The following is a 15,949-nucleotide window of genomic DNA, read 5'->3' on the forward strand; positions in this document are numbered from 1 at the left end:
TTTAAATATCATTCTTAAAAAAATCGTTATTGCAACAGCTGTTCTCTTTAAAATTTAAGCAGTTTCGATTGAAATGTTTTTAACGATTTTTGTATTGTAAGTGAAAAATATGGACTAAAATATATACCAACTGTAGCTTTAAATATCTTGAAATTTTTCGAATGGTATTTCTCGAATTTTTGTTCCCTAATGTTTCTTCACATTTTCCGAAAAAAAACCATCATTTATAAATATAAATGATGGATTACGTATAAATACAAAATAATTCCTTTCAGTTTATGCTATTTATTTTTGATGCTCTTGAATGTTTGGCATAAAAATAACATTTCGATTTATTAAAATTTCTGTTGTTTCAAATGTTGAAGCGGTTACATAACTCTACTTCCTTCTCTTTTGATACAACAGATGGCGTTACCTTATTAACATCAAGGTATTTCCCATGATCCTTCTTGTGGGTCATTATTAAATTGTATTCTAAAGTAAATTTAATTTTTTCTTTTGTCTTGTGAGTGGAACTTAGAAAATAATTAAATAACTGCTCCTGGAACTCTTCTATTATTTTCATCTACCTCATAATGAAGTTATAAAGAGTCTCGGCCCTCTACAATGTATTAAATTTTATTGTTTCAACTGCTTATATCTTATTCTCTTTCTTAATCTCTGCTGATAAAAAAAATTGATATGTTTTCTTTAATTCCTGTTCTGTTGCAGAACTAGATTCCTTAGAGGTGTATGGAGCTTTAAATATGGCGACAATTCTAGATTTTAAAGAGAATTTTAGACTTTTATATGATTAAAGGTTCTTATATTTGTAATTAATTAAATTCTTCGTGAATTCTGGGGGTATAATTTTTTTTCATAAAGAATAGACAATTTTCGTAAGGATTAAAAAAAATTCTGCCGTAGAATAAAAATTTCACACGTACATACTCATATTTTATCAAAACCAGTAAACCGCTACCAGAACAATTTGAAAAATAGTTATACATAAGTAAATAGATTTAGAAAGTTGAATATTTACTTAATATTATATTAAATGTTTTCACTTACTCATTTGCAATTATTTGCAAAAAAAAATAGTATGTTGCAATATCTTATCAAAATGTAAATAATTTGTAGTGCTGTGATATCTCCACCAATCTATCACAAGGCAACAAATAAATCCCCTGACTTGTATAATTCTATGAAAATTATATTACCTGCTACTCTAATTATAATATTATAATACAGAATTGAACGTTCGTCGTCTGAGAAAGAATCAACCATTTTAAAAAAGGACAAAAAAAATCTAAAATTTCAGTCGTAAAAATTAAATTAGAACTTCCCGTTCATGACAAATTGCTACTTCTCAATTTTTTTCCTTAATAATGAAAAGGTACTTAATGCAATACTATCAATATTTCTCTCTAAATAAGCACATTATTCATTAAATATCCACTTTATTGTTAACAGAAAAATTCCCATGCATTTAACGCGATAAAATTGTACTGATATCTTACAAACTCTGTAAATTAATTGAATAAAGTAATTAAAAATTTCATTGAGGTAATCGAAAATCATTTGTTCTAAGCGATATGCAGGCAAAAATAAAAACTTGGAGCAGGGAATCCAATTCCGCATTAATTATCACTGATGAGGAACCAGACTTTCGTCTTTCAAATATCTTCACACTCTAGTCGAACGATCGATAATCGAGAAGAGGCCTTATTTATATCGATATTTTTTCTTGCTATCCGTTTCCCTTCATCGAAAAGCATTTTTAATTAAAATCCTTCGAAGAATGACCCAACAGATGGCGCTGTTTTCCGAGACTAGCCGGATTTTGCTTAATACTTCTTTCTTTAATGAGTTTGAGGTTATGAGGGTAAGGGGGGGAGAGGTGATTTCAGAATTGTGTGTTCTGCGAGAAATGCGTGGAATAAATAATAAAAAAAGTAAAAATCGGGGAGAAAATTATGATAATCTTGGAACTCTGATATGCAAATTAAAGGCGTTCGGCGGTAAATATTTCTGAGATGGATTAAAAGCAGTCGCAATGATCATAATGGCGTAAATGCGTTCATTTTGAGATTATTATGGAGAAAGAATGATCTTGAGAAATGCAGAGAAGTGATGATAAACATATCAACCAAATGGCCTTTCGTAAATTTATTTATATTATTAAAAGCAGAACCCGTTTAATGCGGCAAAGTAGTAGTTAGGGAACTCCATTATTCTTAATCGAAAAATCGAAACGAAATATATCAAATTTAATGAAAGTTGGTTTTTAGTTAAATGGTAAGACTCATGTTACTGAAAATAAATGCGGGACACTTAAAAGCTCTGATAAATCTTATTGAATGATAAAATATTAAGTACTCAAAATATCGGAAGTATGCCAAAATAGCATTCTTGGCAAATACGTCTGTACGGCACACTAAAAGGGCGAAGCATTTTTCTTACTTACAGAGTTGTGACACTTCGAAAACAGCGTAGAAACTATAGCGAATAATATAAAAATAAAATAACTACAATCCATCCGTGCCGTGTACTAAAAATAAGGTTAATTTTTATTCTCGAAATCTTGGCAAATATGTCTGAATTGCACACTAAAAGGAATAATCATTTTTCTTACTTAGAAAGTTGTGAATTTAGAAAATAGTGTATAAACGATATCTGATAACATAAAAACAATATAACTATAATGTATCCATGCCGTGCACTAAAAATAAGATCCATTTCCTTTCCTCAGTATTACAAGAATTTATTACTTGCTCTATTGTAAATAATGAAATATGTATAAACAAGTCAAAACTCATTACTTGTGAATTATTTGTATGTTATGCTGAAATAATATTTACAATAAACTGATCTTTGATGCGAATCTATTGATTTTTTTGCGTGTGATATCTGAAGATCAATTGCTGATATATGGTTACTACACAAATGCTAGGAAATCGAATATGTGTTTTGAATGCCTTTTTTCTCAACCCATCTAAACTAAAATTTGACATAAAACTACAGTTGTAGTCATAAGATCACATTCTAAATCTCATTTATTTAAATCATTGCCTTTTTGGGGTTTTAGTTTTTACATTAATGTGGTATAACAGAAAGTAAATCCATCGTTTGATTTGATTTATCATATAAGGCTTATCTATACTTTAAATACCAAAACTGCGTATAAAATTTAAATTACCTAAGTTATTAACTTTTTAAATTATTGCTTTTACATGCACTTAAAGACATAGGCAGGCAAACAGTTATTCCCTTGGAGATTCAGTTGCCAATTTGATATGGATCTACATTTAAGATGTTAAACCTGAACCCTAAATTTTTTTCTAGATTATTATACTTTGTTGTTAACGTGTATTCTTTTACTCGGGCAACCCAATCCCAATGTATTTTGTCAGAAATCTAAAAATGTAGTGTAAACACCATAAACCAAATTTTATCCGTCAAAGCACTTTTTTAAGTTTTCATATTCGCAGAAAGACAGACATAATTCAAAAAATGAGATTTGTGTATTCACTGAAGTCTGAAACTTTGAAATTTATCAAAATATTGAGTTCAAATTTTTTTTATTATTATAATATTTATCTTCCTATATTTCTTATAACAGAATGTAAAATGGAGAAAAATATATAAATATTTGAAACATACAGGTATATAGGTATCTGAATTCTCGATGAAATTTATAAATAATGAGAAGGGATCTTTTGCTGTTCATTAAAAGAAAGTGTTCTGAATTCAGTATTTTAATCAATGGCCTGAACTTAGAAAGATCTACTTAAAAAACATTTGGAATGGAGGAACATAAATAATTAAAGTTTTCTATTAGAATATTTGCTATTTGCAAACCAAAATAATTGTATGGTGATCTTTGTTTTCAAAAGACATTACAAAAGAGTCTTGATGAATAATGAAATCATTCTATCATTTTTTGATATAAATAAATTTTATTCTCATTCATTTTCAACACAAGCTAGAACTTTTTCCATTTCAAAATTATGTATGGCTAATTTATGTATGAATTATATTACAGAATACTTCTCAAAAGAGAGATTACTTTTTCTCTGTTGCAGACTTCTTCAGACTGTAACAGACTACTTGTCAGAAAAGAATCTTATAAAATATCGCATAAAGCCTCCTTCTATTCTCACGATCATGATAAAAAGAAACATATAAATGCCGGAAGAAAGCTAATGCAGCATAATTTTTAAAGATTTTAAAGAAATAATAATCGAAATCCCATTTTTTTTTATTTGTTTCTAACACATGTTCTAAAAAATTACTGCTATTTCAGTTTTCACGCTACAAGAGAAGGAATAAAAATCTTTAATACATACGGCATACATTTCAAATATACATGCAAGATTTCCTTTCCTAAATCGGCACGTGTCTAGGAAATTTTTAAATGAATCCCTTAGCAAAATTGCTGAGGAAAAGATTTCACACATTTTCACTCTTGTGTTCCAATTCAAACCGGCGTCTTTCATCTTTAGTCCTCTTGTATAAATCATACCAATCCTTTAAAAAAATAAAATTAATTTTAAATTTTTCTTTTTAATTTTTTTTAAAATTTAATTTAAATTTTTCTTTATTTAAAACAACCATTTTCATTCTTTTTGCTTTATTTTTTTATATTTTTATTTGCTGTTTTTTTTAATATATTTATTAACAGCTATATATTTTTTTTTATTTGTTTAAACAAGTTAACTAGTTATCTGCTCTAAATTATGGTTATGGAGCATTTTTCTTTCTCATTTTAAACTGATGCGCGATTTCATGTTCATGTCAAATGCGAAAAAAAATCTGCTATATTTGACATGGGTTCAGAGAAAGCAAGCAATGCAAGCATCCTGTTGTAAAAGTTGGAAAATCTATATAGATATCAAATATATTTATTTATCCAGGAAACTTTCGTTTTCTTATAAATGTGCACATGCATCGGAAAATTAATTGCCAGCTTAGAATTTAACTAATATTACACAAATAAAAATTTTTATTTGATCTGATTATTTTAAATTTTGTTCAAATCTCTTATATGTTTGTTTTTTCTTTTATTTATGATTCTAGTAACTCTTACTTAAAATACAATTTTTTTTCTTTCATTCACTATGTTTTTACAACAAGAATCTGATAAGCATTTCGCGATCTTCCTTTTTTCCATCCATTGGAACAAAACCTATGCTTGAAGAATCCTTGATCTTACCATTAGGCGGTCTCAAATGTTTATCAAAAATGACGGAAATGCTCACACATATATCCTTACAAACAAGTTTCAAGTTACTGCATCGAAGGTAATGGACAGAAGGAGACACAAAACATTCGTTGACAACACAATCTTTCCAGACTCTCTAATCCTAAAATCTATATTATAAAACCTTTCGAAAAAGTAAGAAAATGAGAAAAAGATAAACCAACATGGCCTGCAAAAAAGTAAGATAGTACACTTCTAGGGGAAAAAAAAAGAAAAGTACAAACGGGACAACATCATTACTTTTCCCTAGAATGCGAAACCAGAAATGCAATACAGAGATAGAAAATGGTTTGTATGTACGGTGGTGGCCAGAGTATATGGTTCCAAGACTTGAAAAGGTGGAGAACGAAAAAAAGTGCAGTATATTTTTTTCCTGATCATTTGTAGGCAGAATTTTCTTTGAAGATAGGTTTGTGTGTTGCCCCCCCACCCCTCCTTTCCTCACCTGCTGCTTTCCATACAGGATTTTACTTTTTTTACCCCTTTTCTTCCGTGGAGATCTGTTTCATTTGGACTGGTTCTTTATGCGATTGGTTATTTTTTTCTTTACAGTGTCCAGTTGTACATTTACAAGATGTTTATTTTGACAAACGGTCCTCTCACGCATGCAGGCAGGGCTTTGAAAAGAAGCTTTCGCGTTTTTTCCAAATGTATATTGCCTTAACTTAGACGAATGTTCGATATAAATGAATGGAAAAGATTCGAATAAAATATGATCATTGACGTTTCTATGGACCTGTAAAGATTTTTTTTTTTTTTTCATACGGAAGGAAATGGTAGAATAGTTTTCGTTGGAAATATGGAAGTTTTAGAAACTAAATATAGAAATCAAAAATTTATGTATGTAGTTTGAAGGAATACGACGAATTGACCTCTTTTCTAGAATTTTAATATTTTACCGGTATAGTTATAGCATATTTATTTATAATAAAATAAAACTATATAATTGTCAAAAATTAAGTCCAGATGGACAAAATATGACTTTTAATTAGCTTTAAATATTTATAAATCAGATTACAGCAAATGCATTTTTAAAAAAGTAATAAATTTTTTAAATCTCTGAAGCCTGATACTTTGTGGGATATTAGTACTACCATCCACTACGTGTATCCTTTGATGTTTTTTTTTCTTATTATTATTACATAAAATAATGGTTCTTTTAAACATTAATGAACTGCCATTGATTTTTTTTCGATTTTTTTGCATCTGTTTTCGACTAAAAGTTGAAATATTTAAAATGTGGGATTTTTTTAATTGACCAATTTAAATATTCTTTATATACTTTTATTAATATATGCAAAACATAGCATTAAACAAAATGAATTAGAAGTAGCCTGCTTTACAAAAATAAATGTATCTTAATTTCTGCCACTGAAAAATTATATTTTTCGAAAATATATTTACACAAAGGTGCCATAATTTGCATTTACATTAAGCTAAAAAATGAGTATTTTGCAATAAATATTTCTTAGCTTGTTTATATAGTAGTTTTTAACAAAATCACTACTTATGCAGAACCAGAAATAATAATTGTAATAGAAATCTAATACTCTCAGAATCCCATTTTTCCCATGTCTACAAAAAAAAATTCAAAAAACGTTTTTTTTTTGTTTTGTTTTTTTCTCTCTAAATATCTATTTTTTGTCTTCTTTGACTTACTGCAATCTCATGAAAAACTTCTCAATCAAAAAAAGTAAAAGTAATCATTTTTAGATGGTTGCAATACATTACCAGTTTCATTATTAATGAATAACATTCATGAAATAATTTTATAAATATGTCATTACATAACATGTATTCAAGCAACTTTTAAAAAATCAAATATTTTTTACATAAATAATTTTTTAAGCGTGTTTGAATAACATGTAGTTATTTTGTTATAAAATTAACAGTTTTAAGACACTTTAAAGATTTTTTTGCTTCTTCTTTTCTACCTCGCTCATTAAATCATGAATAATTTTTAAAAGCAGCGTTATTATTTTATTTTAGATCGTTCCCAATTATCTGGAAAACTCGAACAAGATACTCGAGGCATTTTTGGGACATCAACAGGTTTTTCATTTTGTTTTGTTTATTTTTTATTTCCCCTTTTTTTGTTTTTATTATTTTCTTATTCTCATACATTTTACTTTTATTATTTTTTTAATTCCAAATTGACATTAAATTCTTAAACCACTTAAAAAAATACTTAGTTTGTCTGAACATCTGAGATGCAATAAATGCCTCTTAATTCGATGTCGTGAGCCTTTTAGATTAAATAATAACTATAATAATGCTTTAGATAATTAAAATTCTACGTGTTTAATATTCAAATATAAATTTCAAATGCATTTTTGTTAATTAAAATATTCTGTTATCAAACAGTTTAAATTCCAAAAAATAATAATAAAATATTATTTATAATCAGTAGTAGCTCAAATTAATAATATAAGCAAAACTAGGTAGTTTGGAAGATGGTTCTAAATATGACTTTTATTATTAGGGAGCTCAACATAAAAATAATTTTAATCAAAGCTCTGTACACACTTAAACCTATTTTCTGAAAAGCACAACACTTTTTGGCTGACTCAATAAGGATGTCGGAAAAATAATCAGGCAATAAAAGAATGATCTTCTACTATGGCCACCAAGAGGCTTGTTGTCAAGGTAGTCCTTTGAATATATGCAACTTTTTTTTTATTTCTATGCAAATTTTTATTTCTATGTGTGATGTAGTAACTATTAAAAAAAACGTATAAGCATTCGGAGATTATTTGTTTGTTGGTGCTGGCTTGAAAATCAAATGAAAAACAATTCACTGTAATAAAATTTATTTGCATATAAAAGAGTATTATGCACAGTTTCCAGGTAGGAGTTCCGATTAAGATATTGAATGTATACGAGCGCTCTAAATGCATACAAAAAAAGTATCTAAGGGCCTGTTGAACATATATCTAGAATGAATTTCTGCCATAATGAGTCTATGGTATCAGCTTTCAGGTCCAATTATGGTTAGGGAAATAAAACGTTTTATCAGGACGACTTCAGGATTTCCTCACGGTTTTTCAACACAATATTGACTTCTTATGGATATTTGATCACCATATTTGAGTAGCACCTGAGTAATATATGGAAAACCAATCAACATTCCCACCTGTGGGAGAGCATTCATCAAAAATTTTACATAGGTACTTTATGGATGGAAACGATTACTAGATATCTATTCTCACCAACTGTATGAATTAATACAAATGCATTTCAGATATATTAGTAAAACCATCTTAATTAAGATTCAAATTCGAGCATGCTAGTGAATTAAAATTTTGTTTGTTAGCTGAAAAAGATAAAATTATGATTTTTTTTATAAATTGAAGAACAATATAATATTAATAAAATAAATTACAAAAATATAATATAAAAAAACAAATTACAGCAATATAATATTAAAAAAAAACAAATTATTTACCTAAATTTTTATCTTAACAATATGGACAAATTCTTTAATAAAGTCTTCGTACAATTCAAATTTTTTAATGTTTCAGTTTCAAATATATAAATTTCGATATAATTATTTAATTTTCCCAAGGGCTTAAAATGGAAATAAAATATTTCTTTTAAGATTTGATTTTTTTTTTATTGTTTCTCAAGATTACAGGAAATAAAAGTCATTAGGAATCTAATCAAAATTAAATGAGTAAAAAAATAATTTCAGATATTTCTATTTTGAAAAGTTTCTTTAATTTGCCTTTTAAAAGGAAGGAAATTAATGAGTTAAGCATTTAAACCGATTAAAAAAGCCGTGTTTTAATGCGCTGACGAAATTAAAATTTGTAATTTTTTTTTCTTTTTTGTAGAATTGACCTTTTCTCGAAACAATTTTCTATAATTGTCATAGGAAACGAAAAAAAAGTATTCTTTAAAATTTTTCGAGTTTGGTGTGTGATTAAAATTATTTTTCTTCTTACTAAGCTCATTCTCATGATGAAATATCATTTTATTTTATTTTAAAAGTAAAAAGGATTCTTAATACTTCTCAAGTTTAGTTTTAATTTAAACTTAAGATAAAGATAATTCGTTTGTTTTTATTTTCTTCCCTTGTAGTACCCCAGTATGAGCTAGGTAAACAGTGGTCGGAGGTTACGATTTTTAGTGACTACGACTATTCATTAAAAATTTTATTCCAATTTGTTATGTGACTAAAATTATTTTTCTTCTTATAAACTCATTCACATGATTAAATATAGTTTTTTTTATTTATAAAAGTTAACAACTTCTTAATTCTTCTCAAGTTTAATTTTAATTTAAACGTCAAAGAATTCGTTTGTTTTTATTTTTTTCCCTTGCAGTACCCCAGTATGAGCTAGGTAAACAGTGGTCGGAGGCTACGATGTCCACTGACTACGACTGGTTGCAAAGAACCCCAGGAAAATATAACATTGAAAAGGGTATGCATATTTGATATTGATGTGTCAAACACGAATTATCATTTTGCGAATTATTTTTTTAATTAAAAAAATTATAGGCCATAAAAATTTCTACTTTTAGTGAAATTACAGATATTTCACATTCTAGTATTTATTTTACTCCTAAAATTTAGCTGCAATTACAGATGAATACTCTTATTAAATCTATAATTGCATAATGAAACCTTTTTTTTTAGTTATTTTAACAATTGAATATAAACTCAATTGTTTATGAGAATTGCAACAAAAATGAGCCAGTTATTGATATCAAAACATAAAACAATATCAAAATGTGTAAATCACTTACCCGAAACTTACGTAACTGTAAATTTTTGCATTCATTTTCATCTCCTTCCAAAATTTAAATAGTTTCCAAAGATTTCCATTTCATTAATTTTGTGGAATTTTCATTTATCTCTTATTGGTTCAACTTTTTGTTTATTAATTATTTTTGCTTTTATAATAATTTCTTTAATTATTTAAATAATATCCTTTTTTTATTTTTATACCGAGAAACAGATGGCTGCTCTTTCCATTAGTGACTCTTTTGAAAAAGCTTTTATTATTATTATTATTATTAAATAGTACATTACATACATTTAACAAGAAATTTTATCGCGTTTTTGAAAACCGTTCATTTAAAATCCATAATATTTCTGGTATGAACTAAAGTCTCTGCATTCGGAATAAAAACACTCAATAATGCTTAGTAGATATCTACTTTTTCTTTCCTGCTCAATATTTTTTGTATGAAGTAAAAGAGAAATTGAGTGTAAAAATAGATATTCATCTCTTCAAAATAAATATTTTTTAATCTTTAGGAGTTGTTTAAATTTATTTAAAATCCTTATGTGTTTCAATTTCTGTTTTATTCAATATATTTAATTTGAGACAAAGAAAATGGAAGCTACGTGTTCTGTCATGTTTTTCTTTTTTTTTTTTCTCTCATTAAAATATTCGATTAAAAGTGCTTATTAATAATATATGACCTTTAAATTGATTTCTCTTGATTAAAAAAAATGAACAGTGATTTTCTTTATTTTTCATTTTGTTAAATAGCTTCCTTAACAATATATAAATTTCCATTTTTTCCGCAATATTCGGCTTTACGATATTAATAAGTACTTCTAAATATCTTTCAACCATGTATTAGACACTTTTTTCTTACAGTATTTTATTTCAAAGTTAATCTGGCTTACAATTCCTTAGAATTACTTTCCTATGGTTCTTCATTTTTTTATTAAAATATCTTATTATTACTAATTATTTTAATATTCCTTCGGCAGAAACTTGATACATGATTTGAAAATATTTATTGAAATACTAATAATTTTACAATGCAAAATATTAAAAAAAGTATATATTTAATGAGCAACTGAAAGAATTCAAGAAACTTATCTGTTAAGAAGATATTCTATCTAAAAATTCGTTCATTGAAATATTTTAATTCATCAAAAAAGTTGAATTGAATCCCCAAAGGATTGTGAACTGAAATAATCAACAATATTATTTTGTACTACTCATTATATATATTATAAAAATTGGATTCAAATGCTTCAAAATTTGAAATGAACATTAAATATACTTTTATGGATCTGTAATATTGCTTTCTTACACAATTGATCGCATAGTACGAAAGAAAGGAATTTTTCCAACTTTTGACAATATCCGTTTAAAGCATACTCATTAGTTCAAAGAAAAATCTGAAAGAGGCTATGATCTGTTGGTGATTCTTTTTGTTTAACTTTTCTATTCTCCACACCTTGATACGGTTTGACGGACTCAATTCATTTTTTTTCTGTAATTTCTTCATAAACATAATAATCTATTTCGTTGCGCATTTGTGTTACGAAATTATGTATTAAAATATATTTTTGATTCATATTCTTCGTGACTTTTATTATACGTGGCATCAATTGTATGTTATAAAATAAATTCGAATAGTCCCTTGTTCGGAGTTCTTTTAAACTTTGCAGTGATTTTATCACATATCTAAGGATAGAATGGCAGGTTTGAAATGGGAAGAGAAACGGATAGAAAACTACATAATTTATGAATATGGAGACGTTACATATATCATTTTATGCCATTTTTAATAAATATTTAATAATAAAATTGATTCATTTAAAATTTTATATTTAGTATTATTTGTTAAAAATTCGATACATTACAACCACTTTTTTATTCAGCGTTTAAACTATCTTGATATTAAACCGAATCCTTATTTTTCAGTAATCAACAATGGAAAAAAATGGCGCGATTAAATATTTGATGAAAAATGAAAACGGTTTGAATTTCAAGTTAGCAATGCAAGCTATTGGTGGAATTAGGAGGAAATATTTTAAAATATTATTACTATTCAGGAAAAATATTCGCAACTTTTAAATTGATATCATCAAAAAGATGTATATATTTTAATTTTGAAAAATATTTTAAAATTAATTTTTGTGTAATATTCTGGAAAGTGTTTTCCGAAAACATCATAATGTCGATTAATTTAAAATTAATTGAAACTCTAAACAAAATCGTGAAGAAAAACAGTTCCTGAGTGCACATTTCCAAACTTCAATATATATACATGCCAATTTAGCCATTTCTAAGTCAAATGGCCTACCTGGTAGGCCGGCAGCAAGTCCGCTCTCACATACACACATCTTCCCCCTTATTATTAGTATAGATATATTTCTTATATTTATCCATAGAATTCATTGAACATAATCATAAACCGTCAATTAATATTTCTGCCATTATTAATTCCTAAGTACCACACTCATCATCTAACTAACTGGTTAATCAAACGTGAATCTACAATTTTATCGTTGAACATTTCCTATGTAAGTCATGAATAATTTATTAGAATCCTTGATAGAGAAAATTATGTAATTATCTGGAAGAGTTTCACATTTTATTTAATGATTTCAATAAAGATTAATTTGTCTATTATGCGAAATATCATCTTTCTGAAATTGATTTGAAATAATCATTTATCTAGGCAGTTATTAATACATTTTCTATGTAACGTGTTCTAATTTGAATAAAATGAATCTCTATCAACAAAGGAGAAAAATACGAAGCATTAATTGTAGCGGCAAATTCATAATAAGGATTAGATTTAAAGATATTTTTTTAAATTTAAACATTATATAGTAAATAATGAAGTTAAAATATTTAGACAAGTTCTGATATATATTGAAAATGACATATGGAAGAAAACCTAACAAAATGAATAAAAAGTAATTTAAAATAAATGTCATTTAATATTATAAAACGTGATGCATGTTCGTCTAACGCTGATTATGAGGGATCTAGTGCTTTGATATAATTTTATACTATTTTTCTCTTCAAACTATAAATTTTAAATTGTCATTTGAAATTTATCACGAGAATCCTCACCAGAATTTTTTTCTTTCATGAAAGCTTTACATGTTACTACTTTTATTATTTTAATTTCCAAAATCTTATCTTTTTATAATACAAATTGACGATTTAATTTTGAAAAGCATCTGACTGGAGGAATAATGGAATGACAGTTTCAGCCTATACATTTACTGCAAGTATATTAATTTGTTGCTTAATTGCAGTTAATTCAAGTAAAAAATATTTATTAATTACTTCTAGTAAAATTCTTTACTAACGGGTTCAAGTAAAAATCAAGTATTAATAAGTTAAAATAAAAATCTTTATTAATAAGTTAAAATAAAAATATTTGCAAATATAGATACTAATAAATTGGATAATCTAGATTTGTAATATTGTTGCAATTACATTTTTATAAGACCGAAAGTTAATATAATTCAATACAAAAAAGGAAAAATGCGAGTAGACTTTAAAAAATGCTTTAAAAATTCCTTAAATAGGAACTGCGTTACTCTAAACTTCATTTGAGAGAAAAAAGTATTCACATTTCCAATTCAGTTACAGGCCCTTCGCTAATTGAAAATCCAACTACAATTACAGAATATTAAAGTGAAGGCAGTTGGGATAAACAGTGATTCATTGTTCTTTTTATTATGTTTTAAGAGAAGGAATTTTCTTCTCTCTTAAAATATATTAAGGACACCTTCGAAAATGCTATGAAAATATATTTTAATTTTCATAAAAGCTTTTGTAAGGACATATTGATTAATAAAAGCAATTGTATCTATCGACATACCGAATTTTTTTTCAAAACTTTGTATTTTATAACAGTATTATGAAATCTTAACAAAATTCTTCGTATCGGATAAAAAAGTCTGACACTCTACATATCCTTCTAGATATAAAAGTACTGGAAAATATTCTGATTAATATGGTAAATATACGATGATTTGGATGTTTCTCTTATTTTATAAATAATAATTCATCATATTTGATGAAGATTAAAAAAGAAAATGAGTGTTAAAATTTCCAAAAGACTGCCAGAAAGAAAAGTAACATTTAGAATTATTTTATCTAAATGTTACTTTTCAAAACTGTTTCAATGATTTAAGAAACTTGATACGATAAAACACATTTCTTTTGTAAATCGTAATATCTTAATATCATGCTTATTTCTTTTGATATATATCTGAAGAAATATATTAATAACCATTATTTGAAGAATAAAATAAATAAATTGCCACGACATGATTCTCAACAGCGAGAATAATTTATTCCTTTCCTTTGAAATCTTTGACCTTTGATTACACTTCTTTAATTGCAATATATCAAAATTCTTTCAAAATGCAGAATTCATAGCAATTTTAAGAGTAAAGAGGCGTATATACTGTAGTTAAAGCCAGTTTTAATGCATTTCAATTAGCATATTCTTTAAAGATACATTATGTTTGTGGAAATATTTCGAAATGTATTCAAAATGCCGCTATCACTTCTTTTTAAAGAATAATGGAATAACAAAGGCATTCTGTTTAAAACCTGTTTTATATAATATAGCTGTATGACAACATATTAGACGAAGACATTAATCTGTTGTTTGTCATGGGTATCGTTCAAATAAGCTTTGCTTTTGTTTGAAATGCTTTTAAATAAAGGGTTTCATTTCAATTTTTAAGAATAAGAAGGGAGAGATGTTCATGTTAAAACCAGTTTTAATGAAACTAAATAAAGCCACTGCCAGTACCAATCTTAGAATTATTTTCCTACTCCCCGTAAAAGTAAGAACACTTTTGATTGCTTGGCATTAAAACCAGTTTTAACCCTTGACTGGGGACGTGCGGTCTGTGAGACAGCTAGCGAGGGATTTTCGGTCATCCCTATTCTATTTTTAGCTCAGTTGAATGGATTGATCCTGTAGCTTCCAGTTTTGTGACCTTCAATACACGTGCACTTTTTCAACCGATTTCAGCGGGTGCGTTTTAAAATAATTCAGTTATTTCTTTGAGCGCGGTCTCTAAGACCGTACCTCCCTGTTAGTGTCCCAGTGATAAACAAGGTTTAGCAGATGGCTCTAAAACTTGGGCCCCGAAATATCATCCAATTTACTGATTCTATGATGAAGCAGTGCCCCAGACACTTTTAATAGAAGCAGAAAAAGTGATAAGGATAATTGTACAGAAGAGTTTTTCGATGAAAGTTCTCATTCAACTGATTCTGATATGTATGTTCAAACATAATGAATTTTTCTAGTGATGATGTATTTCGAAAAATTTATAAAATATATTAATATACCAAGAGATATATATGCAGTATTTATAAATTAATTTTTATACTAGTTCTTGACCTGTATGTTTAAAATGCCCTAGAAAACAGTGCTATGAAAATCACATAAGTCGATAAAAAAAGGGCCAATTTTACCCATTGTCATTTTTTTAATTTTTTATATAATTGTTGAATTTTACATTATATTGTCTTCTATATACCTTAATATACTGTAAAAATAAATTTGATGAAAAGTAAAAAGCAAATATTATTTATTGTAACATGTAATTTGAGAAGAAAATGTAAGTTCCAACGCATTTTTTTTTTTTCAATTATAATGTATTTTGAAAAAATTCTAAAACATATCTATATATCAAAAAAAAAAAAATCTGAAAAATATATTGGAAGTTTTTTATACTAATATATTCATTAGAAAATTTAATTTGAGTGTAAATGAAATGCGATTTCCGTAGACCGCACCTCCCCAGTTAAGACCTGAAATTTCACTTCCCCAGTCAAGGGTTAGTAAATTAAATGAAATACTGCCTATTCTTTCGATTGCTTAACTAGTTATTTCGATTGCTTAGAGTTAAAACCAGCTTTAATAAAATTAAATAAAGCCACTGCCAGTTCTAATCTTAGAATTATT

The 15,949-nt window shown here is 26.8% G+C and overlaps 1 protein-coding gene across 2 annotated transcripts in view; it reads left to right on the forward strand.

Annotated features, from left to right (window-relative positions):
- LOC129969387 (hemicentin-1-like) overlaps positions 1–15,949 on the forward strand; it is a 423,763-nt gene that overhangs the window by 386,521 nt on the left and 21,293 nt on the right. Inside the window, exons 4-5 of one of the 2 annotated variants that reach the window (XM_056083948.1) lie at positions 7,232–7,294; positions 9,568–9,666. The exons of the other annotated variant lie outside the window; for it this stretch is intronic. Of the exons in view, the coding sequence (XP_055939923.1) occupies positions 7,232–7,294; positions 9,568–9,666 (162 nt within the window). The remainder of the gene's footprint in view (positions 1–7,231; positions 7,295–9,567; positions 9,667–15,949) is intronic. 2 annotated transcript variants of the gene reach the window in all.

This window comes from Argiope bruennichi, chromosome 5 (assembly GCF_947563725.1).
Source record: "Argiope bruennichi chromosome 5, qqArgBrue1.1, whole genome shotgun sequence".
Taxonomy (NCBI): domain Eukaryota; kingdom Metazoa; phylum Arthropoda; class Arachnida; order Araneae; family Araneidae; genus Argiope; species Argiope bruennichi.